Source organism: Camelus bactrianus, chromosome 17 (assembly GCF_048773025.1).
Source record: "Camelus bactrianus isolate YW-2024 breed Bactrian camel chromosome 17, ASM4877302v1, whole genome shotgun sequence".
Taxonomy (NCBI): domain Eukaryota; kingdom Metazoa; phylum Chordata; class Mammalia; order Artiodactyla; family Camelidae; genus Camelus; species Camelus bactrianus.
The window spans coordinates 28174125-28200779 of NC_133555.1; the positions used below are offsets into that span (position 1 = coordinate 28174125).

Genomic DNA, 26655 nt, shown 5'->3' on the forward strand with positions numbered 1-26655 from the left:
CATTAATGAACTTATGCTTTTTTAAAAAATGATGGTTGTGAGACCCACTAAATTTATTTCACTAGTGGGTCAAAACCTACTGTTTGAAAAACACTGTACTAGACAATTTACTATGGGTTTTACATGTACTATCTCATTTAATTCTCACAGCAACCTCATGGAGGGAAACTGAGGCACAGGGAGGTAACTTGCCCAGTGTCATACTACCAGGTGAGTAGTGGAGCTGGGCTTGAACCCAGAAAGACTGAGTACTGTTAAAAGTGTAAAGGAGTAGGGTGTAACTTAATATGCTAAAGAGTTGTTATACATTGAAAAAAGTATCCACAGAATGGATACAAAATTATTACCACTTGTATGACCTATAGTTGTGTTTAAAAATTAGTGTAACCACTGTTGGTGGGAATGCAGTTTGGTGTAGCCATTGTGGAAAACAATATGGAAATTCCTCTAAAGACTGAAAACGGACTTAACATATGATCCAGCAATCCCACTCCTGGGCATATATCCAGAGGGAACCTTAATTCAAAAAGATACATAGCAGCACTATTTACAATAGCCAAGACATGGAAACAACCTAAATGTCCATCAACAGATGACTGTAGAAAGAAGATGTGGTATATTTATACAATGGAATATTACTCAACCATAAAAATAATAAAATAATGACACTTGCAGCGACATGGACCACCCTGGAGAATGTCATTCTAAGTGAAGTAAGCCAGAAAGAAAGAAAAATACCATATGATATCACTCATATGTGGAATCTAAAAAAAAAAAAAAGACAAATGAACTTATTTATAAAACAGAAACAGACAGACATAAAAAACAATCTTATGGTTACCAGCGGGTAAGGGGGTGGGAAGGAATAAATTGGGAGTTTGAGATTTGCAGATACTGATGGGTATACATAAAATAGATAAAGAAGTTTATACTGTATAGCGCAGGAATTATATTCGATATCTTGTAGTAGTTTACAGTGAAAAAAATATGAAATGTGCTGTACACTAGAAATTGATGCAGCATAGTAGACTGACTATACTTCAATAAAAATCAGTGTATCCACTATGATAGCTTTGATCAAAATATAGAAAGATGTTATTCTTCCTAAGTTTGCTGTATTTTGTGGGTTTTTTGTTTTTGTTTCTTTTAAATCATCTGATGACTTGAAGTTTTATGCAAGTACAGGTCATAAGAGATGATTTCTGATGGGAAGTCAGTTGTTTTGGGGGTGTATCACGGTTCTCTGGGGAAACAAAATCAACAGAGTATATAATATATTATACAAACATATACAATATATAACAATGTTTAATGTATCCAATGTATAGTGATGTATGACGCATAGTATGTATTATATAACATTATACAAGATGTAATATCTGTCTCTCTATCTATCTATCTATCTATCTATCTATCTATCTATCTATCTATCTATCTATCTCACGTATACAGAGAGAGAATGAGAGCAAGAGAGAGAGGAGAGAGAAAGAGAGAGATTTATTTTAAGGAACTGGTGATTCCTCTATGTGATTGTGGAGGCTTGGTGAGTTCAAAATCTGCAGAGCAGGCTGGCAAGCTGGAGACTGAAGGAAGTGTTGCAGTTTGATTCCAAGGGCCATCTGCTGGTAGAATTCCTTCTTGCTAGTGGCTGTTAGGCTTTGTTCTGGTAAGGCCTTTGACTGGATGAGACCCACCCATACTGTGTAGACCAATCTGTTTTACTCAGAGTCTATTGATTTAAATGTTAATTTCACCTAAAAAAAAAAAAAAATCCTGTACCTTCACAGAAACACCTAGAATGATGTTTGACCAAAATCTGAGCATTAGGGTCTAGCCAAGTTGACACTTAAAAGATAAGTATTACAGGGGATAAAATACTGTTTGAAGTTGTTGAGAAGAAAGGAAAGAGGCAGTGGGAAGCAGGAGTGGGATACTGTTACAAACAGGAGAACGTTTTAGAAAGAACCCTCTCTCCCATGGTTGACTGCAAAATAAGGCCATCCTTGGCATCCTTGGCAATTACAGAGGAGCAGCATGGGTTGGCAGATGGGTTGGGGATGGGGGTGGCTCAGATTTTCTTGCCTTGAGTTGAATGGATTTTTCTTACATTTCACTTTTAGATCAGAAACCTGAGAGTTCATAGCCCTAAGTAAACAGGGCCATTTATTTGCAACTAGTGGATGCTTGTTCAGTGGATTTATCCAAGGGCTGTGTGTGCTAATGCAGCATCTGTGTCTCAGCCTAAACTTGGAAGATTTTGCCCCCCATTCCTGAGCCACAAGCTACCACATAACTGTGGTGTCCCGTGGGTCACTCGCCACAGGAACTGTTGGTATTTGGGGCTGTCTGGGTGGGAGCTTAGGCTGTATGTGAGAACATAGTAGCTGGATAACATTAAATTTATTATAGTTTCAATTTCATCTTTTTTTGTTAAGCTTTTATTTTGAAAGTTTAAACATTCAAGAACACTGTCCACTGAATCTGTCCCATAAGCACACAGACATGCCTCTATTTTTCCAAACTTAAGGGAAAAAACCTATCCACCTTCTCCCTCCATTTACACCCCCGACTTCTTTTCAGTTTATAGCAGAACTTCTTGAAAGGATGGTCTAGACTTGCTGACTCTAATTTGTGCCTCTCATGCTCTCTCATTCTTTTAAAAAAAATTGTGATAAACTACACATAGGATAAAATTTACCATCCCAACCATTTTTAAGTGTCCGGTTCTGTAGTGTTAAGTATATTCACATTGTTGTGCAACAATCTCCTTTTTTCACCTTGCAGAACTGAAACTCTATGTACATTGAATGATAGTTCTCCATTTCTCCCTCTCCCCAGCCCCTGTTAACCACCATTCTACTTTCTGTCTCTATGAATGAACTACTCTAGATGTCATGTATAAGTGGAATCAATACAAGTAAGACAGTATTTGTCTGTTTTTTGGTGACTGGCTTATTTCCTTTAGTATAATGTCTTAAATGTTCTTTCACATTGTCAGAATTTCCTTCCTTTTTAAAGGCTGAATAATATTCCATTGTATTTATAGACCACATTTTGTTTATCCATTCGTCTGTTGAGGATCTTTGGGTTGCTACCACTTTTGGCTCTTGTGAATAATGCTGCCATCCATTCTCTTTTGAACCCATTACTCCAAGCAAGGCTGGGTTCCCCTCATGAACATCTCTTGACAGATCTTCTGTGACTGTCATGTTTCTTATCCCAATGGCCCATTCTCTGGCCCAATCCTGCCTGGCTACCAGAAGTGTTTGACATAGTGGATAATTTTTTCTTCCTTGAAGTTCACTCTTTACCTGGCTTCCAGGACGCTGGTCCTCTTTCCACATCTCAGTTTACAGCAACTCCATCCTTCTGATTGCTCAAACCTAAAAACTGGGGTGCCATCTTTGACTCTTGTAGCTCTCATCCTCACACTTATAAGAAAATCCCACTGTGTGTGCTATCAAAATATACCTAGAATGTGGTCATTGCTTACCACCCTTGTCCAAGGCGCCTCTCCCCCTCACCTGAAAGACTGCAGGAATCTCCCCCAGTTTCTCTCCTTCCCTCCTTCCGACTTGTTCTCAGTTCAAAGCCAGAGGGATCCTTCTGAAGGGATGGGTAGATTCCCACCTATTTTGCTCAAAACCCTCCAAGGGCTCTCATCTTATAGCAAAAGCTGAAGTCCTTACAGTGGCCTACAAGACCCCCGGGATCTGGCTGCATTTCCTCTCCACCTTCTCCCTTAGGTTGCTCCTCTTCTCCTGACCCCGCTCCAGCCACATCAGCCTCAATAATCTCCCCTACTTGGATGCCTCAGGGTCTTTGTACTCACTATTCCCCCTGCCTGAAATGCCTTTCTTCTGACTTTGGCATAACTTGGTCCCTCACTTCCTGCAGCCTTTACTCAGATATCACCTTCCCTGACCATCATATCTAAACTGTCAGCGCTACCCTCAACACTCCTCTCTGCCGTCCTTGAGCTACTTTTTCTCTTTACTCCTGTTGTAATGCAATAGAGGGTGTAGTTTGCTTATTCACCTTATTTGTTTTCTGCCTCCCCTACTAGAATGTAAATTCCACAAGGGCTGGGTTTTTCTTTTGTTTTGTTCCCTGCCATATCCTTAGCACTTCGCCTGGCACCTAGTAGACACTAAGTAAATATTTGTTGAACCAATAAATGAAAGTTTGGAAAATAGAGATTAAAAGCCATTTATAATTCCTCCTTTATGATATAATTCTTGCCTATGTTTTTTTCTTACCTGCAAATTGTTACATGTAAGTAAGTGTGTGTGTGTGTGTGTGTGTGTGTGTGTGTGTGTGTGTGTGTGTATCTGGTCTTTTCCCACCAGGCATTCTTCCCTAAGACTCTTTTTTTTTTTTTAAGTTGCTGCATATCTTCATGATTCCTTGTTAAACAGCTACATAATGTTTCACTGAGTGGATGCAGCAATTTTACTCAGCCTTGTTTTGTTTAGTGTTACTCTTGTTGCTCTTGTAAATTACACCACAGTGGGTGTTTGCTTGGATTTGCCCTGCCTCCCTCCCTCCCCTCTGGAAGGAGTCCCAGTTCTCCTGAGCCTGAGGTGGGGCTTTGGCCTAGGCTGGGTCCATCACCGTTCCACCCCTCTCCCCCAGCTGTGGTGATCAGCCCAGGGCTGCATGTAGGCCCAGCCAGGACAGGCCGTGGGCTTCCCTTGGATCACCCTGACTCAGAAGTGGCAGAGAAGATGCTCAGAAGCACCTGAGTCCAGAGCAGTAGGGATGGGGCCCTGGGGGAGTGTCGGGTGGCAACAGTGTGAGGAGAGGGTTGGGCACGTCGTCTTTGGAGCCAGTCACTGCACCAAACTGTTCCAATATCCTTCCAACAGATTCCCCTTTTTCATCCATCTTAATGAAGTGGGCTCTCTCACTGCAAGGAGTGAGTCTAGATTAATCCCACTCAGTGGAACATCCTCTCCTTTCCCATTTTTAAGAAAGTTATTCCTTAGTCCAGAGTAAGGAAAGGTATCAGAGATCTGGGTAAGGCAGATTTTCTGTTCAGGGCAGAAAATGCATGTTGGCAAAACAGCTTGATTTTTTGTCACACCTGGAGAACATGTGAAAGCATCTGCCTGGATTCAGATGCTGGCACTGCCATCTGATTGGCGTAACCCCAGTTTCTTTGTCTGTAAATGGGGATGAGAATAAGAATGCCCCACCAGAGGGAATTGTTTTGAGGACTAAATGAGACAATACACAAAAAGTCTTTAGAATGATATGTAACCCAGAGTGAAGAGAATGCTCACTGAGCATTAGCTGTGGCAGCTGCTGTGTTATGATGTCCAACTCTTAAAAGTGTATCAGAGGAGTTAAACACAGAAGTACCATATGATCTAGCAGTTCCACTCCTGTGTATATGCCTGAAAGAATTGAAAGCAGGGACTCAAACAGATGCTTGCACACCCATATTTATAGCAGTGTTACTCACAGTAACCAGAAAGTGGGAACCACTCAAGAGTCCATTGGCAGATGAGTGGACAGACAAAATATGGTGTATACATACAATGGAATATTACTCAGCCATAGAAAGGAAGGACATTCTGACACACGCCACAACATGGATGAACCTTCAAAACATTATGCTAAGTGAAATAAGCCAGACACAAAAGGACAAATATTGTGTGATTCCATTTATACGCAGTACCTAGAATAGGCAAATTCATATAGACAGAAAGTAGGGTAGAGGTTACCCAGGGCCAGGGGAAGGGCAGGGTGGGGAGTTTTTGTTTAATGAGTATAGAGCTTCTGTTTGGGGTGATGAAAAAGTTTTGGAAATGATAGTGGTGATAGTTGTACAACATTGTCAATGTACTTTAGTGCCACTGAATTGTACACTTAAAATGGTTAAAATAGTAAATTTCATGTTGTGCATATTTTACTACAATAAAAAAATTGTAAGAGGAGTTTGAGGGAGTGAATCCTATAGCGGATCTCCTGGACTTTTTCGTTCCAGGTTGAAGTTAAATCAAAATGGAGTGAAACACAGTGAGAAAACAGGCACAGAACCGAAAAAGAAGTGGCGGCGGCGGCGATGGTGTAAACTACCCGGCAGCTCAGAGGGTCCCTGTAAGGTCTGATACTCGCAGCTGGGATCTGGCGTGGCATGAGCAGATCACCAGGCTGGAGGGTGAAAGATGATGGACAAGGAGAGTGTTCAAAAGAGCGTTCTTAGTGACTGTGGGCAGGTCAGTCCAGTCCCAGGTTCAGTTGGGCCCAGCCCAGGACTGGGGCCCGTGTGAGTCACAGCTCACCCCGCGGGGAACAAAGGGATGTGGCTGGGCTGTGACTCAGAGGCCGCTGCTGCTGGGAGCTTGCTCCAGCTGCGTGCCCCCTCCGGTTCTCTGAGTCGGCTTCCCTGCTGGGGGTGGAGGCAGGTGCACCCACTTCTGTGCAGGCCATTGGAAAAGCTCCCCAGCAGAGCCTAAAAGTCGTCCAGAGTTCTTCAGCAGCTTCTTTTTGGAAACACAGTAACAGCAGCTACACTGACTGAACACTTGTGTGCCAGTCCTGGGCTCAGGGCTCCATACACTACATCTTCTTTAAGTCTTGGTCTCACCCTGTCGGCTAGTCTTATCAGTCCCACTTTACAGAAGAGAAAATGGGCCTATGGGGGTGAAGCAATTTGCCTCAGGCCACACAGGCAGCGAATGGCAGAGATTCAGGAGCCTGGACATGTAACCATGCCGACACGTAAACACACGTACACACTCATGGAAGATTAGACTCCAAAATGTGACTTATCTCTAGGTCTTAGGTTTAAAGACAGCTTTAGCATTTTTTCCTTTGTGTTTATGAAGGAAGTTGGAAAATATAGTTAATAAGTATATTTTACAACAAAAAAATCATTCAATATGATTACATTTTAGCATTTCAAGTTATTCTTATTGGTACCTTTGGGACTTGGAAGAATGGATGACATTAAACAAATCCACTGAATACCAAGTGCTACTCACTGTACGAGATACTGGGAATACCACATTCATGATGACAGTTCTGTCCAATGTTTGTAAAACTGTAGTGGCTTTTCAAAAGGACCAGGCTCATGTAGAACAAGCTACCATAAATGTTACAGTAGATAAAATAGGTGTAATATAGTTTGCCCCTGGAGGAAGCAAGCTGTAATATTCATTTTCAAGGCATTGTTTTTCTGTGTGTAAAAGGCCACATGCCTTATTTTATGGAAAGAAACTTGCTCTTTCAGGATTTTTATTTGAAAGGGATTGTGGGAAATATGTAACCTTTCCCTGCTTGTGGTCACTTCTTAATGAATGTGGCAATGATAAGGACAGGACTGAAAAATTAAAGCCCCATGAATATGGGGGAAAGGAAGTTCATTTTAGCCAAAAGTTTAAATCTCATCTCCTGAAATTTTTTATCAAGCTCTCCTGAAATTTTATCAAAGTTGTTAACTTGGTGGCATACTGACTCATTTTGGTGGCCCATCCTCAACTTTTCCCTGTCTGTCTAATGTCAACAGCAAAATCAACGAGTAAAAATTAAGCACCTATTTTTGTGCATTACAGTAGGAGACATTCATTCACACATTCATTCAACAGGTGATGTGATGGCTGAGGTTTACTCCACTGGCAGGGTATAGAAGAAGAAAGATTAGGAATGAGTTGCCCATTGAAGTTGAATGATGGGCACACTCTTTCTACTTTTGTATATATTTGAAATTTCACACCCAAAAAAGTTAAAATATATTAATATTGAGCCCTTAAACCTTGCATCAGGCCATGTGCGAGGTGCTGGGGAGACCTTGGTGGCTGAGACAGGCTCAGACTCCGCCTCTTTGGAGTCAACAGATAGGCTCATTCAGGAAACAGAGATGAATCAAATAGTCACATGAATGTAAGTAAAATTACAGTTGTGATAATAAGTGCTGAGAAATCGCCAGCTGGGATGCAAAAGTCTGCAGTGTGGACCCCATCCCACCTGGGACTGGAGGAGGAACTAAGGGTCCTCAGCTTGAGGTGGCACCAAGGGGGCAGGTGTGTGTGTGTGTGTGTGTGTGTGTGTATGCACGTGTGTGCACTCACCTGTGCATTTGTGTGCAAACACAGTCAAGACTGAGAGGAGTTTGTGGTTCTTTGCCTGCGTGAACCACGCTGTGATAGAAGGATTTCAAAGGAGACCAGTTGACTGAATGCCTTTCATCCTCTTAGAGCTTTTGTGGTGCCAATGCATTCTGATTTTGGTTAGAAAAAAGCCCAAACTTTTTCCTATCTTTACCTACAGATACTGCCACACCCTGTCAACCCTTCTAGCAAGATCCCAGTCCCTGTTCTTTCTCAGCCTTTGCAGACGCCATTTCTCTTGTCCAGAATCTCTTACTCCTGCTCTTTTCAGGGCCGGCTCCTTTCCATATGTAGTTCTTGGCTCAAATGTGGCAAGGGAGGCCTTCTCTTGGTACTTCTCCCTGTTTGCTTTCTCTTCTCCCATTTTTTCTTATTCTCTTCCCCAGGCTGTGAGCACAGTGACTACAGGGGCTATGTCTGGTCATATCCTGTGGCCTCCCTAACTCCCAGCCCATAGATGCAGACACTGGGCACCCAGCAAATCTGACAGCCAGGTGCTATTTTACATGGTCACTATGCATAGTCCTACTTAATCATTTTGCATTTTAAAAGGATTTTGACCCATGTGCGATTGTCAAAATGGTCTTATGGGAAGTTGTGGAAGCTTCATTTGAGATGAGAGTAGTTTGTAAGGTTTGGGCTCTCAAACGATAAGGACGTATACATCTGAATCCTGTTGGGTTGCAGGAGGTGAGGTGGAATTAGATGCTTTTGCAGAATCCAGGTAAAGGACGAGGGTGTCTTGGAAGCTGTGTCTTCCTCTGGAGGTGGCAGAGATTGGTCCTTCTTGTGTGTCTGGTTTGTGGTCACAGCTGACAGAACTTTACCCAGAAAGGACACCCCAATCACCTAACTTTTACCATGTATAAAAATAACTTGAGATGAGTCAAGGACCTAAATGTGGAAGACAAATCAATGGAGCTTCTTAAAGATAATAAAGAAGAATATCTGTATCAAATTAGGCTAGGCACAGGTTTCTCTAACAAGACACAAAAAGCACTGCCATGAAGAAAAACTTTATAAATTGGACTTCATTAAATTAAGAACTCTTTATCAAAAGACACCATTAAGAGAGTGAAAAAGCAAGCTGCAGTCTGGGAGAAAATATTTGAAATACATATGTCCAACAAAGGATTCATATCCAGAATATATAAAGAACTTCTGCAAACCAATGAGAAACAGACAACCTAGTTTTAAAAAGACAAAAGTCTTAAGCAAGCATATCACTAAAGAGGATTCCAAATGACCAATTAACATATAGAAAGGTACTTAACCTCAGTAGTCATCAGAAAATTTCAACCACAACAAAATACCACTATATATCCATCCAGAATGGCTAAAATAAAAAAAGACACGAAAGTGTTGGTAAAGACATGCAGCAACTGGAACTCTCATACACTGCTAGTGGGAGTATGAATTGGCACAAACACTTTGGAAAATTGTTCTGACAGTGTCTACCCAAGCTAAGCATATGCCTACCCATGGGGCAGCAATTCCACACCTAGGTATATACCCAGGAGAAATGAGTGCCTATGAGAGCCCAGAGACTTGTACATAGATGATCACAGCATCTTTATCCATAATTTCCAAATGATGGAAACAACCCAAATGCCCACTAACAGCCATCTGGATAAGCAAACTGTGGTATATCCATACAACAATGGAGAACACTCAGCAGTGAAAAAGAGCCTTTGTGTAGGGCATTAACTGGGAGGGACATGAAGAAACCTAGGGGGCTGGAAATGTTTTATATTTTGATTTGGTTGGTGATTGCATGGGAATATAAGTATCCAGAAATATTATTGAATTGTACACATAAGATTTGTATAGCTTATGTATGTCACAAACTATTTTACTATGTATACATTGGGAAAATAAAAATACATGGTAGTCTTTTTCCAGAGTCCTGAGAGGATGAAGGTTGGGTAGCTGAAACAATGTCAGAGGCCAGGGCAGGATGGAGGGGAGGCAAGGATGGAGCCAGTAAGAGGCGGGAGTTTGCCCTGCCCTGGTGCTTCTGTGTGTTCCCCCTCGTCCTCACCCATCTCACTATCTGCCCTGCAGCATGGGAGCAGTAGCCGCCACCAGCTCCGGGCCTGCTCCTTATTTTGCAGAAACGGTCAGCGCTTGGGAGGGAGGGTGGCCTTACTTAATTGTGGTGCTGTTTAAACGATGGGTACATCTATCTGGTGCTTTCCTCGGACTCCCTGTAATGTCCTAACTTGGAAGGGGAGGGAACCTGCCTGTCCGCTGGCTTTACCTGAAGCCAAGGATTAAATGGCGGTGGTGGTTGGTGTTACTGGATAAACTGGAGGGGATCCAGCCAGGAGGTGGAACCTGCCTCTGTCTCATCACTCAGCACCCACACCCTGGGATGATCCTCAACAACAAATTACAGCCTGTTATGTAGATTGCCCAGGGCAGCCCAGTGGGTCTGCTGGGGCGGATCCCCAAGCTGAATGACCTGAGGTTCCCTGGGCTGGGTTTCCCCAGAGGATCCCTGGCTCTGTGCTTGGGTGCCCTTGCTTGTGTCTTTCCAACCCAGGCCTGGCTGTTTGGGATCAGAATAAGCACCCTGGTTGTGGATCTGAATGCCAGCCTGGTTTGGCTTTTATCTATTTATGTTTGTGGCCTGCCATGTTCTATAAAAATCTTAAGGCACTTTACCAAGTGAAGATGAGGAACATGTAGGGGTTATGAGTATACTATACTCCAGAGCCAGAATGCCTGGGTTACCAGGCATGAACTTGTACCAGGGACAGGTGGCAGCTCATGCTCACACACTGTCACCACCGAGGACAGTGCAGTGGCTGGCGGCCTTGGGCAAGTCGCTCTGTCCTGCCATGCTTCTGTTTCTTTACTGGATGATAGAGGATGAATTAGGGACGAATCTGGATAAGGTGAGAATAGTAACAGTAGCACCTTTGGGTTGTTGCATGGATTCAGTGAGGTAATGAATGTAAAGCACCTAGGACAGTGCCTGGTACACAGCACTCAATGGATGTTAGCGGTGGTGGTGATGGTGGTGGTTATGGTGGTGGTGACAGTGAGGAGTGTTTAGACAGACTAGGACAGTAAAGGGTGTCTGGGCCCATGGTGGGCTCAGTGCATCATTGTGGGAAGCACCTGGAGCTTACCTGCCCACACTGGGGCTCAGGGCATGTTCAGTGGCTTTCTATTTTTATTATTCCATCACCTGACCACAGGTCCTCCATCCCTCCTCGACAGTTATGCGATCAAGAAACTACATGCTTTTTAAAAAGTTGGGTGCACGCTCATTTGATGACCAAACCTGACCTGAGTTAATAGGAGGCTATTTATAGTACGTAGCAGAAATAGTCACAAGTTCAGCTGCAGAAGTATTTACACACTTGACTGGATGCCATGCCTGACCCTGCTGGGGTTTTACGTAACATACTGTACGTACTTGGTATTACCTTTCTAAAATGCAAACATTGTGAATTCTAAAACACGCCCAGCTCCAAAGAATGGAAAGAAGGATTGTGGAGTTGTCTCCTGTGGCTTTTTCTCCAGTTGACCAGTTAGGCCAGTTTTTTTGCTAATATGAAAGGACCCTGCAATGAGTATCCTTGGTAGACTTGGAATTGCTGGGTCAACAGGCAGGCAGATTTTAAATTTTGGTAGCTCTTGGCAGATTGCCTTTCAAAGAGATGAGAGAAAATGACAATCACTGCATCAATAGTGTGTGAACGTGAATTTGATCATATTACTCCCTTGCTTCCAGGAGCCTCCTCAGCTGCCAGACTTACATCCCAGCTCCTTTTTGTGCTGTTAACAGCTTCCCCTTCCTGGTCTGGTGTGGGCCTGTCTGTCCAGTTCCTGGCCTTTCTGCTGCTACTATACATGGGCCTCAGACAAGCTGCAAAGTCCTGTGCTCAGTCGTGACTAACCACCACCCACCCACCACCACATATACCCTTCCTGTGTGCCCAGGGCTCAGCTCTGGGCTGGACAGAGCTGCCCCTGCTCTGTGGCCTGGCCTTCTGCAGAGAACTGATAGTCCTGTTCAGTCATTAGAGGCTTTGAGCTGGAAGAAGTTAGAGAGCCAGTGGGGACTGGGGGATGCTCTGTGGGAAGGCCCCAGGGCAAACTTGGGAGGGAGATTTGTATCTTCAGGCCTGTGAAAAGCTCTTGTAGAAGATTAGTCTGGGTACTGACCTGGCTGCTGGGCTCATATTTTAAATACCACGGACCATGATGGTGACCATGATGAGGTGTTAAAGTGGTGTTGGCAGTCAAGTTGGAGAGAAGGGGGTCAGGCCTTAGTCACTGATTGTACATAAAGGGTAAGAAGAGAGAAAGGTCAAGGACACTTGTCAGTGTGGGTAGGTAGAGCTGTTCTTCCCCGAGCCTGGGACTCAGGAGGAGGAGGGGATGACAGTGAAAAGTGCAAGTTCTCCAGCTGCCGGTGTTCACATCCCAGCCCTGGCACTTACTGGCCTTGGGACCTCAGGCAAGGCATTTCACCACACCCTGAGCCTCACTGTTCTCATCTGTAAGATGGGGACTAGGCCAGTGCCCCTGTAGGGTTGCGGTGAACATGTGGTGCTAACAGTAGTCAAGGGCTGGCCCGTGGCGGGGGCTGGGTTGGTGCAAATCTTTCCCTCCCTTGTGCCATGAAGCCACACTCAGCCTCTGCAGACCTAGCTTCTCTGTCAGAATTGCCTGCCTAGCCTCGGTTTCCAGATTCCTCTTCTTGTCAGGCCTTGCTTCCACTTTCTTGCTGGATTCTGAGTCCCTCAGAACCTGAATCACAGGCGGTGGAGCCTGGACATCTGCATTTCTGAGAAGTTCCCCAGGTGCACCCAGCTGCTCCCGGTAGGGCAGGAACTGTGTCTTCTCTGAGCTGGTCCCCTGTGTGGCCCTGGGTAGATGCTCCTGGAATGAATGAACCATCAACAACTCTGTGGTCTCGGTCTCGCACATATATACCCAGCAGGCTGGGCTGATCCAGTTTCTAGAGCAGCCCAGTGCAGGGCTGGCTGCCTCAGAGTCATCATGGGGGTGGGTGGTGGTTGTGGTGTCTCTTTAAAGTGCAGATTCCCAGGCCCAGCTTCGGTGATTCTGATTCAGAAGGCCGGAGCCAGGCGAGCCTGATCTGTGCGTGGACGATTCTGTGTCCCGCTCCATCGGGACACCTGTGGTTTCTGAGCACTGTGCGTCCTCCTGGCTCCGACATCCTATGACTCTGTCAGGGAAACACAGGGCCGTTGGCCTCAGCCACAGGCCCTGGCACATCCCGCCCTGTTGGGCGAGGTTGGTTTTCTTGGTGCCTGGCCACCAGGTGTGGTTTCTGGGTAGTGGCAGCAGCTGCTCCCCTCCTACAATCAGCAGGAATTAAAATGCCTGGCTGTTTTGAGCTTGAGTGTCCCTCTGCTGCTGCGCCAAAATTGCAGAAGGGCAAGTGTCTTTATCATAGCTGATGCACTAATGACTTGGGGGTCTGTGTTTCCCAGTTTGCTTTGGTTTGTGGTCTCATTCTCCCTGCCAGCCCTTGGACAGGGCGATGGGGAACAGCTGCTCTCAGCCCAGCAGAGCACAGGGCTCAAGTGCCAGGCTTTGTATCCGGAAACACCTGCCCTTTCCGTTGTCTGCCTTTCCCTGGACACAGAGGAATGATTATAACCAAGCAGAAGGGTCCTCCTTCACTCCCATCTTCCTGCCACCTGCAAACTTCCAGATGGGTTTTGTAGAAGGTGCAGTCTTGCTCTTGACCTGTGCAAGCCTGCTTAGGGATAGAGGTCCCATTCCAGTGTCAGAAGCGCCTCCCTGGTTGATTCACCTCCCTGGTTGATTCTCCGCCCCAGCAGTGGGTGAAGGTTCAGCAGCCAGCAGAGCCGGGCTGGTGCTGGACACGTGACTTGGCTGGACCAGTGCTGATTGCTCACACCTCATTGTCATTTCTGGTGTGCGTTGTGGGTGTGTGCCCCTCGGAGGGAAGGGCAGGGCAGGGATCTGGAATCCTGGAAGGGATCTTGCAAAGCAGATCCAGGTCCCAGCCTCTGGGGCTGGAGAGAAGGGAGCTGGGTGGGCGGACAGCTTCTGCGAGTCTGGGCAGGCAGGAGGGATGGTGCACTCAAAGGCGCATCCGGGGTGACTGTCACTCAAGTCACTTTCTTTGTGACTGCAGCTGAGGTGACCAGTTTACTGCCTCCTGAGGTCTCTGTGCTTGCACAGTCTTACTTTCTGGGCAAGTCTGGAGTGGTTCCTCACTGGGTATTTTTATATTCTCTGAAAGTGCTCTTCCCCGTTCTTTTCATCCTCCTGTTTTCTCAGCATTTGGGCTCTGAAGCTTCGGGTTCTGCCTCCCAGGCCCTTTAACCCAGCTGCCCTGGACTCACCCCATTCCAGCAGAGACCCCGTCTCTTACATCTAGCTCCCTGAGACCCACAGCGCTGACGACAGCGTGGACTCACTCTGGACACACTCTGGACTCACTCACTGTGGGACCTCCGACAAGTTGTCAGCCTCTCACCGAGGCCCTCTGCTTTCTCATCTTTTTGTTTCTTATGAAGGGAAGCAGACACCAGCCTTTGTGAGGCACTGTGCTGGGCTCCTTGCTGGCACGGTTTCATTGAATCTCCACAAAAGCCTCATAGATTTGACAACATTACCACCCTGTTTTATAGTTCAGGAAACCGAGGTACAGAGCAGCCCTTTCCAGGCTCTCCTAGCAGCCAAGTGGCAGAGGTCAAATTAGAGTCCACACGGTCTTAACATCAGAACTCAAGGCCTCAACTGGTTATCTGTACTGTGAATGTTTTCATCATTTACAATGTATATCTTTTAGCAGCTTGTGGAACATCACGTTATTGTGGAATTATGGCATCCTGGAATCACATCTCTCTTGCCTTTGACTTATGTTAACTAAACTAGAAGCTCTTAGAAAAAAGAAATAACCATTGAATCCTGCTGCTCCACTTAAGTTTGTGTATGTTCTGGAGTTGGGGAGATTGGGGTGGTGAATCTGCAGGTCGCCCAAGCTGGCCCCACATCCTGTGTGCCCCTGAGAGTCTGAGGGCTATAGTAGGTGAGTGTGTTCCCTCTGCCCTGACAGGCGACTTGACCTGGAGTGCGGCTGAACACGCAGCACTGGGCTCTTTGAGGGAGGGGGCGTCCCTCGCCAGGATGCACCGTCCCAAGGGGCTTTCCCGGGGAATTCTGGACTCTGCAGGATTTTCCCATTGACTTTGAAATTTGCCCGCCAGTGTCAGAGGCTGCGATTGGTCCTCTCCTTTGCAAGGCTTTTCTCAGCAGACACCTGGGGTCAGAGCACAGAGATGGAGCTAAGAATGAGCCAGAGAGTTTTCTAGGGGAATCGGACTGCATGTTTACTCAGGTGCCAGAGCCTATGGGATGTGGGAAATCAGAGGCCTAGATCCAGGAGTCAGACAGATCCAGCTGTTCAGTCCCTGTGGTCCACTTCTAGCTGTTGGAGCTTGGCCAAGCTGCTTAAGCTAGAGTTGGTTTCCTTCTCTGTAAAATGTGGTTAATCATGTGCATCTCATGGGGTTCTAGTGTGACTCAATGCTGATACAGAGTAGGTCCTTGATATGTCTTGATTCCAGTGAATTTTAAATTGTCTTCAAGTGGCTGGCTACATACAATTTCATGAGACGTTATTTATAGTTGGGCTTCTCAGAGAGATCACCCTTTTTTGGGCAGGTGTTTTGAAGCACTCTCTGAGCATAAAGTATGTAAGCTTTTGGAGGTAATGAATGATGGCGAGGCACAGGGATTGCCATCCTTGAGCTGAGTTACTGAGTGTGATGTGTCCATTCGACAAAGTTCACTTTAATAAATGCCCTAGTTGGTGAAGGATCAGGTCAGAACATCTTTCCCTGCCCAAGGAATCCAGTTTTATCCCCAGTCGGGAACACTGGCACAAGGCCTTTTCTAGAGCCATTTTACAACTGTCATCTCCCTTTTGGACTTCTGTTGAGGGGTGTGCGGTGGAGACAAGCATCCTTGTTTTTATGCTGATGCCCTGGTTCTTCCACTCACTAGCTCTGGGGACCAAGGAAAGCTACTTCAACCCTTCTGTGCCTCAGTTTCCTCATCTGTAAGAAGGAGGTAAGAGTCCTTACCTTACAACATTGCTGAGAGGGTCAAATTGGATCAAGCATTTGAAGCCCTCTGCAGGGTACCTACCTGGCCCATGGGAAGGCTGCCATCACCATTGCCTTGAGGTGGGGGAATGGAAGACAGTGATGACATGGTTCCCAGATCCCTGGGTAGCCTGCCTGCCCTGCCTTGGATGGACTCTGCTTGGGCAATGTCCATCTTACAGTGAGCAGCACAGATGAGAGACCCCAGGCTGTTCTGACCACTGTGTCTTACTCCCCCTGACCTTTGGAGCTTCTGTGAATGGATGAGCATGCTCTCCGTCCATCAACAAAAACATGCTGAGTGTCCACTAAAGACATCATTGGAAAGACTTAGAGAGAGCAGGCAGGTGGTAGTGGTTTTGTAAAGAGCAAGGTTTTTCAAACTTCTTTTGTTGTATTGAAACTATTTTATAGTATGAGAACTTACCCAGGAACCCTGGCTTATGGATCACATAGGACAGGAGATGCCCTGGTTGAAACTGGAACATGCTTTGGCCAGAGGACAGGCAGCTAGGAGCTGGACAGGACTTGACCGCTGGTGGTATCCCCACCAAGCTCTCATTCAGTGACCTGGGATCTGATCTTCCACTGGGAAGACTGAGACTTATCTTGAGACCTGAGGACTGACCTAACCTCCTCTCTCTGTCTCCCCAAAGGAGCATGTGATGGTGGCCACGCAGCCTTTACACATGCAGTGAGAACCGGGACTGTTCCCACTGCTGGGGCACCCTCAGCTTGGCCTCTCCATGTCATTAAGCCATGTGGAGAGCTAACTGCTGAATCTGAAGGCTGCCTGGCAGGAGAGGAGTCCAGAATATTTGTTGGAGCATGTGCGATCGTGGCACTAGCCTGTTGCATCTGTCTCATCATTGGGGCATTTTGGCATTGTGTCTAGAAATAGAATAATACCTGAGTCCTTGGGTCCCCAACATACATCTCCCTTTGATAGAGTGACTGAAAGACTCAGGTGGGTACTGGGGGGTTTTGCCTCTTGGAGCCTCATTTTTCTGTGATTCTGGGGTGGCCAGCCCCCCATGAGGGCCACTTTATTTCTTCAGCTGCATGGTAATGGCCTCTGAGCTGCCCTGATTCTGCACCAGGTTTGTGTCATCTTTCGTGAGAGTGGATAAGTGCAGTTGGCTGAGTTTGTTCATTCGTTCACCAAACATTGTCTTGTCCATGTGTGCTCACAGCTGGGGCATCACTGCCCCGGGTGCAGTCAGGGAGACATGTGCATGTATTGGTGGGGTTTGGGTGAAGGGGGAGTGCGGCAGGAGCACCAGGGAGTCACTGGGGGGCCCTGGGAAAGCCTGTGGGAACAGAGTGGTTGAGTTTACAGAATGCCTTTCTGAGGGTAGTTGTAGGGACCACATTTCCAGATTTTTCCCTCATCTCACCTGAGAACTCACAATGTCTGGCTTCCAGGAAGGATGGAGTAAAAACACACAAAAAAATAGATGACACTAACTACTAACTGAGTACGTTTTCTTGGCTGGGCACTCGGTGCCCATTGTCTCATCTAGCGCAGAAAGTAGAACCCGCTGAGAGGAGATCCCATCCGCGGTTCCCTCAGGCGTGGGTGCTGCTCCCCTTGTGACAACGCATCTCTCCAATTCTGCTTATCACACTGTGCTGTAATGATCAGTGTTTTTTTTTTTTTTAAGCTTTGAGACAATTTTAGTAAGCCCCAAATGCATCAACACCTTTCTGTTCTTGTGAAACTGCTAGTGGTACAGATGTAGCTACAGCCCTCCTCAACCTTCAGCCACATCTCTCCTCAGAAGCAGTCCGAGCGCCCTGGGCACGGGCACTTTCATCTGTCTCCATGCAGCTGCTGCGAGCCAGTCTGGGGAGGACGGGGGTGAGCAGACGGCTCGGGTGCACGCTGTGTCCACACCGGACAGAGCACTTTTTGGTATCTAACCGTGGGGCAGGCATCAAGGGGAGGGATGGCACGGTCTTGAGCTGGCTGCCAGCACCATGGGCCACCAAGCGATGTCCCTGCGAGGGCACGGCTTTCAGTGTCATTATCTCTGGTTCAGTTTATCTCTGGCCACAGCAGTCCTCGGGGGTGATGGCCTTGTTTTTACTCAAGGCCTCTGGGGCACATTTTTTGGCCACCGTAGAGGTGAGGTCATCTAGGGCAGGTGGCTTGAGGCGTTGTGGTCACAGCCCCAGTTGTCTAGCCTGCCTTTAACTCTGACTGTGGCTTTGACCCTGAGATTGGTGGACAAAAAAAGAAAAAATGTATCCAGCTCTCTCCCTGGTTTGATGAAAGCCTGGAGGACAAACCCTGACTGTTGTTTTCTGATAAATGTTTGTAAAGCCCCGCAAAGCCAAGTGTGATGCAGAGCGAGGAAAATAAGGTGCTTTTGCAAATCTCTCCAGGAGTTGTGTTCTATTTTGAAATCTGAAGCTGAAATGATCTTATTTGGTGAAGAGTCTTGATTTGCTCTTTGTGTGCTTGTGAAGATTATTTTTTCTAAGTATATCTTTTTTTTTTTTTTTGAGATCAAGTATGTCAATGTACTAATTAAACACCAACTATACACCTAACTCAACTTGGGTGGGGCCTTATGGAAGCAGAATAGGGTCTGAGTCGAGAGCATAAGCTCTGGAATCAGATTGCATGGGTTCAAATCCCATCCTCTTGTGATGACTTTCGGAACCTTTGGTAAGTTAATTAGCCATTCTGTGCCTCAGTTTCCTCTTATTCAAAAGAGGGACCATTGTAAGAGAAGAAGAAATGAACTAATGCTTGAGGAACTTTGACCCTTATGCACGTTAGGTGCTGAGCAAAGGCAGTTGTATTATTAGTAGTTATTGCTAATTAGCATTATCCATTTATACGCAGTCAGAACTAGGAGGGGAATTGAATGTGCAAGACCTGATTTCCATTCTTGAGAGTTTGCAGTTTGTTTGGGGAGATTAGACTAAGGCTCTTGTTACTAGTCACGGTTAATCCTTGACAGTAGCAAGTAAGTGCAAATGCTGTGGTTTGTATCATGAGTCCTACAGAAGTTTGGGAGGGGGTTCCTGGAGGGAGATGGTGGTGTGTCAGTGGGCGTGTCCATGAGGGAGTCAGGTGTGTGAAAGGGCTGAAGGAGAGACAGAGGAAGGACGGTGCGGCTGAGGTCAGGGGAATATTCCAGGTCCGTCTGGTGGACAGCTCTTGGCAGGATGGGGGGTGGTGAGGTCAGCTGGAGTCTGCTCCATCCAGAGCTGAAACTACACATGTATGTGGAGTGGAGATGGACGAGAGAGGCAGACGCTGCTGTTGCTTTTTCTGCTTCTCCTGCTTCTCCTCCCCTCTTCTTCTTTAGTTATAAATGCATTGATTGCATTTTCATGACTATTGATGTCCAATTGTAGGAAGCAAAGTTGGGAAATTTAGCGTGGCTACATTGATTTATAGAAAACAAACAAGCAGCAGCCTTATTTTCTGAGAGGACTGTGGAGAGCTTGGGTAGAGTCGGGGGAAACTGTTGAAGAGACAAAAGGGTTGTTATAAAAATTCCTAAAGCTCCTTAATGAAGCATAATGTACCTACAGAAAAGGGCATGGATCATACCTGTACAGCTTGACGGAGTTTCACAAACTGAACTCACCTGTGTAAGCAGCACCCATGTTAAGAAACTGAACCTTGCCAGCACCCCAGGGGCTCCCTCATGCCCTCGTCCAGCCACTACTCTGTCACTGCAGCTGTCATCCTGCTCGCTGACGGCTGGGGTAGTTTTACCTGGTTCTGCCCTTTCTACAGACGCATTCAGACAGCAAGTGCTCTTGTGCTGGTGTCATTGGCTCAGTGTTGTCTTGTGAGAGTCATCCTTGCTGCATGTAGCTGTAGATCACATGTTCTTATCCACTGTGAATTACCACCTTTTATTTCATTCATTTTACTGTTGATGAGCATTTGGGTCCCTTCTGGTTTGGGGCTGAAGGTAAGCCATAGAATAGCCCCCAAAAGATATCCATGACCTTATCCCTGGTCACAGCTACATTCACTGGTAATAATGGTGACTTTGTTATTTTATGTGGCAAAGGGACTTTGTAGATGCGATAAAATAAGATTCTTGGCTTGGGGAGATGATCTTGAATTATCTGGATGGGCCCAGTGTAGTCACAAGGACCTTTGTAAGTGGGATACAGGAGGGTCTGGTTCAGAGAATGAGATGTGACAATGGAGGCAGAGGTGAGACGAGAGAGAGATTTGAAGGTGCTACACTGGGGGCTCTGAAATGGAGGAAGGGGCCATGAGCCAAGGGATGCAGGTGCTCTCCAGATGCTGGAGAAGGTGAGGGAACGGTTTTGTCTCCTCTAGAGCTTCCAGAAGGAATGCAGCCCTGCTGACCCATTTCTGACCTCAGAGTTGTACGGTGACAAATTTATGTTGCTTTAGGCCACTCAGCTTGTGATTATTTGTCTTAACAGTAGGCAACTAGTACGGGGCTGTTATGCATAATACTACTGAGAACATTTTGTAAAATGTGTCTTGGTGCGTGTATGGACCTAGGAGCAAATGCAGATTGAGTGGATATTGCCACCATCTTCCTGGGCGATTGGACCGATTTATGCCCCCACCAGTTCTGTTTGTGAGAGTTCTGGTTGCTTCACGTCCTCACCAACTCTTGGTCTTCCTGAGAAGAGGTACTTTTCAATTAAGAATTAGCAAGATTTGGTGTCAGTGGACACCTTGGAGGAAGCTGCTGCTGATCCAGCTGGCTGAGGGGAGGAAGGGGGAAGCAGTGGTGCCAGTTTCCAGTTGGGGAGAATTTGGGTTCCTCTTCCACTGAAGTGACCAGCATAGGAAATACTGATTAGCTTTAGGTTAATACAGAGCTTTCTGGCTGAAGAGTTAGAACAGCACTTACCTGTGTAACTTTCTGATTACCTAAGGTGAGTGGTGGGTCTTGTGAAGTGGGGGAAAGGCCTGTGCTGTTCAGCCAGCTCCTCAGAGTTTGAAAACTGCCCTCACATAAGCGCAGTGGCCTTAATCGCAAGCTAATCACTGCTTCTGCGAGCTCCGGAAATGGGTGTGATCCTGCCTTCCCTGCAGGGCTGTGGAGGGAGAGAGGAGCCTCTGTGTGAGCACCGGGAGGTTACTGCCTGAAAATAGGAGGTGCTGAGTCAGCCGAGGCTCTGGGGGTTACCGACAGCAATACTGAGCACATAAACTCCTACGGCAGTTGGCAATGCCGGGTTCAGAGTGTTCAGGGGCTGAGGGGCTGTCTTGAGAGGCGTCTGAAACTATCATTCACTTGGTGGGCATCCAGGGTGAGTGAGGTCACGCCCTCTAGGGCTTTATAGAGACACTGTCTCCCCACAACCCTGAAACTGCTTTTGAAACTATCTGTTCACCCATCCATTCATTCAGCAGTTACTGAGCTTTTCCTTGCACTATATGTACTATGATGGTTAGAAACACCGACCCACTGGACAAATGTCTAGTTCAAGTCTTGGCCTTGCATTTTGCTGTCTACATTGCCTTTGACAAATATTAACCTGGTTTCCCGAGTCATGAGTGAGGCAGTACCTGCCTCCAGGGGCTGTGAGAATTTGATAAGATAATCCATGTTCGTGTCTGCACCTTGGGCATCCCTCAGTGCTGGGGTACAGAGATGGGTGCCCCCAGTCTCTGCTCCTAGCCACAGGCTGAAGGGCAGTGGTTTCTTGATGGCTTTCACAGAAAACCTTCTCCAGCATTGGGAGGGAAAAACCTAAAACCCTGACCCAGAACTAGTCAGTGGGTCCGTGGAGGGCAGGCTTCTCACAGGTGCTCAGGAGATGTGGCTTCAAGGAGAGTCTGCTGTTGCCATCATTTGTGATGTAGGCGTCAACTCCTCTTGCAGCAGTTACTGTGCTGTGGGAGAGCTGGCTGCGTGGAGCAGAGTTGGCTTCCAGGCTGAGGTGAGGCGGGCTGCTGTGTTCACAGCTGCAGATATGACCCTGGTCTGGGCTGCTGCTTTCTCCCCTCTCCCTTCATGTCAGGGATGCAGTGGCACCTCTGGGACTCTTGAGTTCAAGTCCCACTACCCTTCTGTCTCTCCTCCTCCCAGGATCCACATCTTCCCTCTTGCTTCATTCTAGGTCCCTCCGTAATGCACGTGCCTCAGCTGAGGAAGTTAAACTCTGATGGAAGCCAGAGTAGTGGATCCAGATGGACCTAGACAGGGACCCAGATGCTAACAGTATCTCACAGTGTGCTCTTTGCAAGTTAAAAGAGCAGCATTGGAGGCTGGGGCTTCTCTCCAACACTGACCCTGTCCAGTGCCTCATGGTGCAGGGGCCCCAGGTGTCTGATCCTGCTCACCTGGATCTGAAAGTTTATCCACATGGTGCTTTGATCTGGGGGCAGGCCAGATCCACAGGGAAGCAGATGGAGGAAGATGGATGGGAGATTGGCCAAGCGTGACGCTCAACAGCCAACACAGCTGATGCAGTGGAGCTGGGTGGTAAAGACAGCACAGCATGTCAGATCTGTCCTGGACCCCCTTTTGCCTAGGAGGCCCCAGGTTGGAGACCAACACACCAGCCCTCAGTATGGTCGGCACAGCTTGTTCTAGCACTGAAACTGACAGCTGCTTCTTTGGTTACAAATGAAGTAGCTGGTTCGTGTTCAGGGCCATGTACAAAGAGAATCTGTCTTTTAACGCTAAAACCGCACCCTGAGTTGGGAGGAATGCAGTGCCTGAGACTGGAGAGGGAACCTCCAAGTCACATCTTAGACTCACCCAGAGGCAGACGCTCAGGGGGTGGAATAGTGCGCGGACTCCCCCACCATCCACCATTGAAATGTTCTGACTCCAGCTCTGTTTCTCCGTCTCTACCCCCGTGCCTCTTAGTCTCTGTCGCACCTAAGCTCACAGACTCGAATCCTTAAATGTGGGTGTCATGTACCCTTGGATGGTGTTTTATCATCCCGTGTGGTCATTCTGTGAATGAAGCTCACAAGTCTGACTTGGGGGTCCCAGTGTTCCTCATTCCATACCAGATGCTCTGCTCTTGAGAGGCTTCACGTGGGAAGAGATGATATGCTTATTAACCTCTCTTCATCCATTAAACTCTGATTGAGTACCTACTTGAAACTACATATAATTGAAATCGCCCATAATAGTTTGTCCTGTCTCCATAGACACAGCGTGTCCCAAGTTCCAAATAACCAAGCCCACTCTCAGAAGGGCCCTGATGAGAATATTTAACTATAGTACAACACTGTTAAAAATAGGGCCCAATTAAATTTAACGTTTTATTAAATTTAAAGTGATTTAAAGAAGAAAGAACATTCTCTCTAAGGTAGTAGTTCCAAGGAGAGAGGGCACCTGTGCTCCGTGCAGTCAGTCTTAGGCTGAGGTGCCTTCTGTCTTGTTGCTCTGTTGTTTCTAAGTGCTATGTCGTCATCTGCATGGTCAGAGCTGAGTTCTAGCCAGTGGGAACCCGTGGGAAGGGCGGACAAAGCATGCTCATGTCTTGAGACGCAGGTGAAGAAGGGGCACAGATCATTGCCTCTCACATTCCAGTGGGAACTCAGATCGCTGGCTGTACCTAGCTACAAGGATGCCTGGGAAATGTAGTCCTTGACAAAGCTCCAATAACTATAAACAAAGGGGAGAATGGATTTTGATGGACACTGGGAGTGCTTTGACATATTCCCTTTGTATGTATTTAATGCTCCTCTTTTCTGTGTTTAAATGTAAATGCACTCAGGTTGTAAATGTTGGTTATTTTGCTTTTTCAGAAAGAAGACCTGGGCCTGCTACACTGTGTTTATGGACAGTTCCAGAGTAATGAATCAGTGTGTCTTCAGAGGAATGGAGGAAAACAAGGAAAGGTGAAAATATCTTTAAACATTAAAATAAAAAAAATTCTAACATGCAACAATTAAATGCAATGCACGGCTTCTTCTAAGCCTGTGTATATCATCAAGAATTTGGAGATAGCAAAATTTCATGAGTCCCTCTCTTATCTTGAATTTTTGACACCAGAGGAGGGATTCCTTTGTCAAGTATGAGGGAATTTTTCTAAGATTTAGAAGGAAGAGTTGGTATAAATAGAACTGATGTGGTATAAAATTAAATATCTAATTCTAAAAACAATGGACACTCATTCCAAGAAACTATGGATGCATGCTTGGATGTACTGTATCTACCTGCATTTGTGGGTGGCCAGTCCTCCAAGAGGAGGCAAAGACAGACCCTTAGCTCTTGGCAGCTACATCTTCTCTTGAAGTCATCATCTCTTCTTGTTCCTTCCACTTCCTCTTTTTTTTTCCTTAAAAATAAACATGTTGATTTAATTTACCTGTAATACCCAAGGAATGAGTGGCTAAATTTTCCTGGTTAAAAATGAGTGAAGTCCCCATTGACCTCCCAATTTCATTCCCAGCCCCCACCCCACTCCTTCCTTTCCCAGAAGTAACCACTGTGATCTCCTTTGTGCATTTCCTTCCAGAACTTTTTCTAGGTGTGTATATACTTAGGGGAAAAAAGTCATTCTTTCATTTCTTCCTCTTTTTCTTTTTTTCTGTTCTTTAAATATGGTCTGTTTTACTGTGCTTGTTGGTCTATTCTGTAACTTTTCAAAAAATTCAATCATATGTCCTAAAATGTTTTCAAGGCAGTATGTGTGAATCTACCTTGTTTTGCTGCAAGGTGAATATTGTATCCATGGCATGAGCATCTCACTGTTTATTGAGCCATTTTCCTGTTGGTGGCGGGTAGCTGGGTTCTGGTTTTCTCCCTGGTGGCGGTGCTGTGATGCGCTTCCTGGTATATGCCTCCAAGCACACGGGCAGATAGTTCTCTCAGGTGGTTACTAGGAGCGAAGATGGGCCATCCTGTGCATGCATCTAAGAAATGAATAAGAACCATCAAATCATTCTCTAAAGAGCACCACTATCAACTGGTTACCAGATTTCCTTTTTGCCCACCTTCTGCCACACCTCAGCCCTTTACGCTTTTTAATTTTTCACCAGTCTGTTGAGTGAACAGTGGTATCCCTCAGTGGTTGTAATTTCCTCCCCCTTCTCTTTACTCTGGGGAAGTTCATCTTTTCACATCTCTCAGTTTCCCAATGGCTCTGTCAAGCCTCCATCCTCACAGGGACCCCGGGGCTATCCTGAGGCCCAGGTCATCTGGGCAGCCCTGCTCCTTTCCAAGGGTGGGCACCTCTTTGTTTCTCCTCAGAAAAGTATCCAAGTCTGCTCTTCCAGAAGAGTGCCTCCCAGGGTCACCTGCTTCTCCCCGGATCTCCAGGGAAGGGTTGGGAGAACCTTGGCTGGATTTCCCTACTTCAGGTGGTTTCATCCACCACCACCATCAGCAGCAACAACCTGAGTATTTACTCTGTGTCAGGCTCTGTGCGGATCCCTTGGCTTACTCACCTCATTTAATTCTCTCCATGACCCTATAAGGTAGGGAGTTGTGCTGTTACCCCCATGATGTCCATTAGGTGACATTAGGACAGACATTCATTCAAAACCAACCCAAACAACAAAAAGAAAACTAACAAAATCTCTGTGTAACAAAAACCCCAGCTCCCACCCATTCTCTCACTTTGAGTGACAGACAGATCCATGCTTGCTGAGTGGCGAGTTCTTCTGTAGTCATTGCTTGGGAGCCGTCAGGTCCATGTTTGCAGTGGCCTTGACCACATTCAGTTGTTCTTGGGCATCCGTGGTCTTCCCAGAGGAGAGTGTAGGAGTGGAGAGTGGTGGTTTGGGTTTTGTCTGCCTCCACCATGTGAACACGGGCCCTTGTGTTTCACCAGCCCCTCCGTCCTGGGGTACAGTTGTGGGTGGTGGTCTCACTCGTATTTGTCCAAAGTACTTCTCTGGAAAGGGGCTTTCTAGGTTGAGCATATTTGTCATGGGGAGTGAATCTACTTTGCTAGGATAAATATGCCCACTGAGCTGTGACCAGAGAGGAAGTTCTTCACTCACCCCCACAGACCTGATCAGTACCTTTACACCTCACTATAACGGCAGGCAGAGTGCAGTTTTCAGAGGTCTTCCTGAGCCCAACCCCGTGTCCCACATTATGTTTCAGGGACATAAACATGCAGAGGTCCTAGGCTCACGGTGTAATTTGTTGCTTGTCCATCATTACAGTGGCGAGCGGTCAGGCCTAGACTGATGAAGTGATTCACAGAGTGAGTGATGAGTTCACACAGAGGCAAGCCTGGGGCTCAGCCCTCTAGGGGCTGGCTCTGACTCGTTGCACATCCCGGCTACTTCTCGTGTGATTATTAGGACACTGAACAGCATCTGTTCCAAAAATTGAGCTTATTAAGCAGCCCTTGCTTTGAAGGAAACCAGCCCATTGATCAATCAGTTGATTAGTCATTCAGTGGGCATTTATTGAGTACTACTGTGTGCACCAGAGACAGCAAGATAGGTAAGATATGAATTCTCT

At 46.4% G+C, this 26655-nt stretch overlaps 2 protein-coding genes across 4 annotated transcripts in view; both read left to right on the plus strand.

Annotated features, from left to right (window-relative positions):
• Window positions 1–24074, plus strand: part of IL17RD (interleukin 17 receptor D) — a 155563-nt gene extending 131489 nt beyond the window's left edge. Inside the window, exon 14 of the transcript XR_012499970.1 lies at window positions 23982–24074. The gene's annotated coding sequence lies outside the window, so the exon portion shown is untranslated. The remainder of the gene's footprint in view (window positions 1–23981) is intronic.
• Window positions 1–26655, plus strand: part of ARHGEF3 (Rho guanine nucleotide exchange factor 3) — a 281665-nt gene that overhangs the window by 11919 nt on the left and 243091 nt on the right. For 2 of the 3 annotated variants that reach the window (XM_074344627.1, XM_074344631.1), the window contains exon 2: window positions 23982–24074. In XM_074344627.1, coding sequence (XP_074200728.1) covers window positions 24013–24074 — 62 coding nt within the window. In that variant the 5' untranslated portion in view covers window positions 23982–24012. Of the gene's footprint in view, window positions 1–5992; window positions 6225–23981; window positions 24075–26655 lie in introns of all 3 variants that reach the window. The other variant, XM_074344626.1, reaches the window with a different exon arrangement.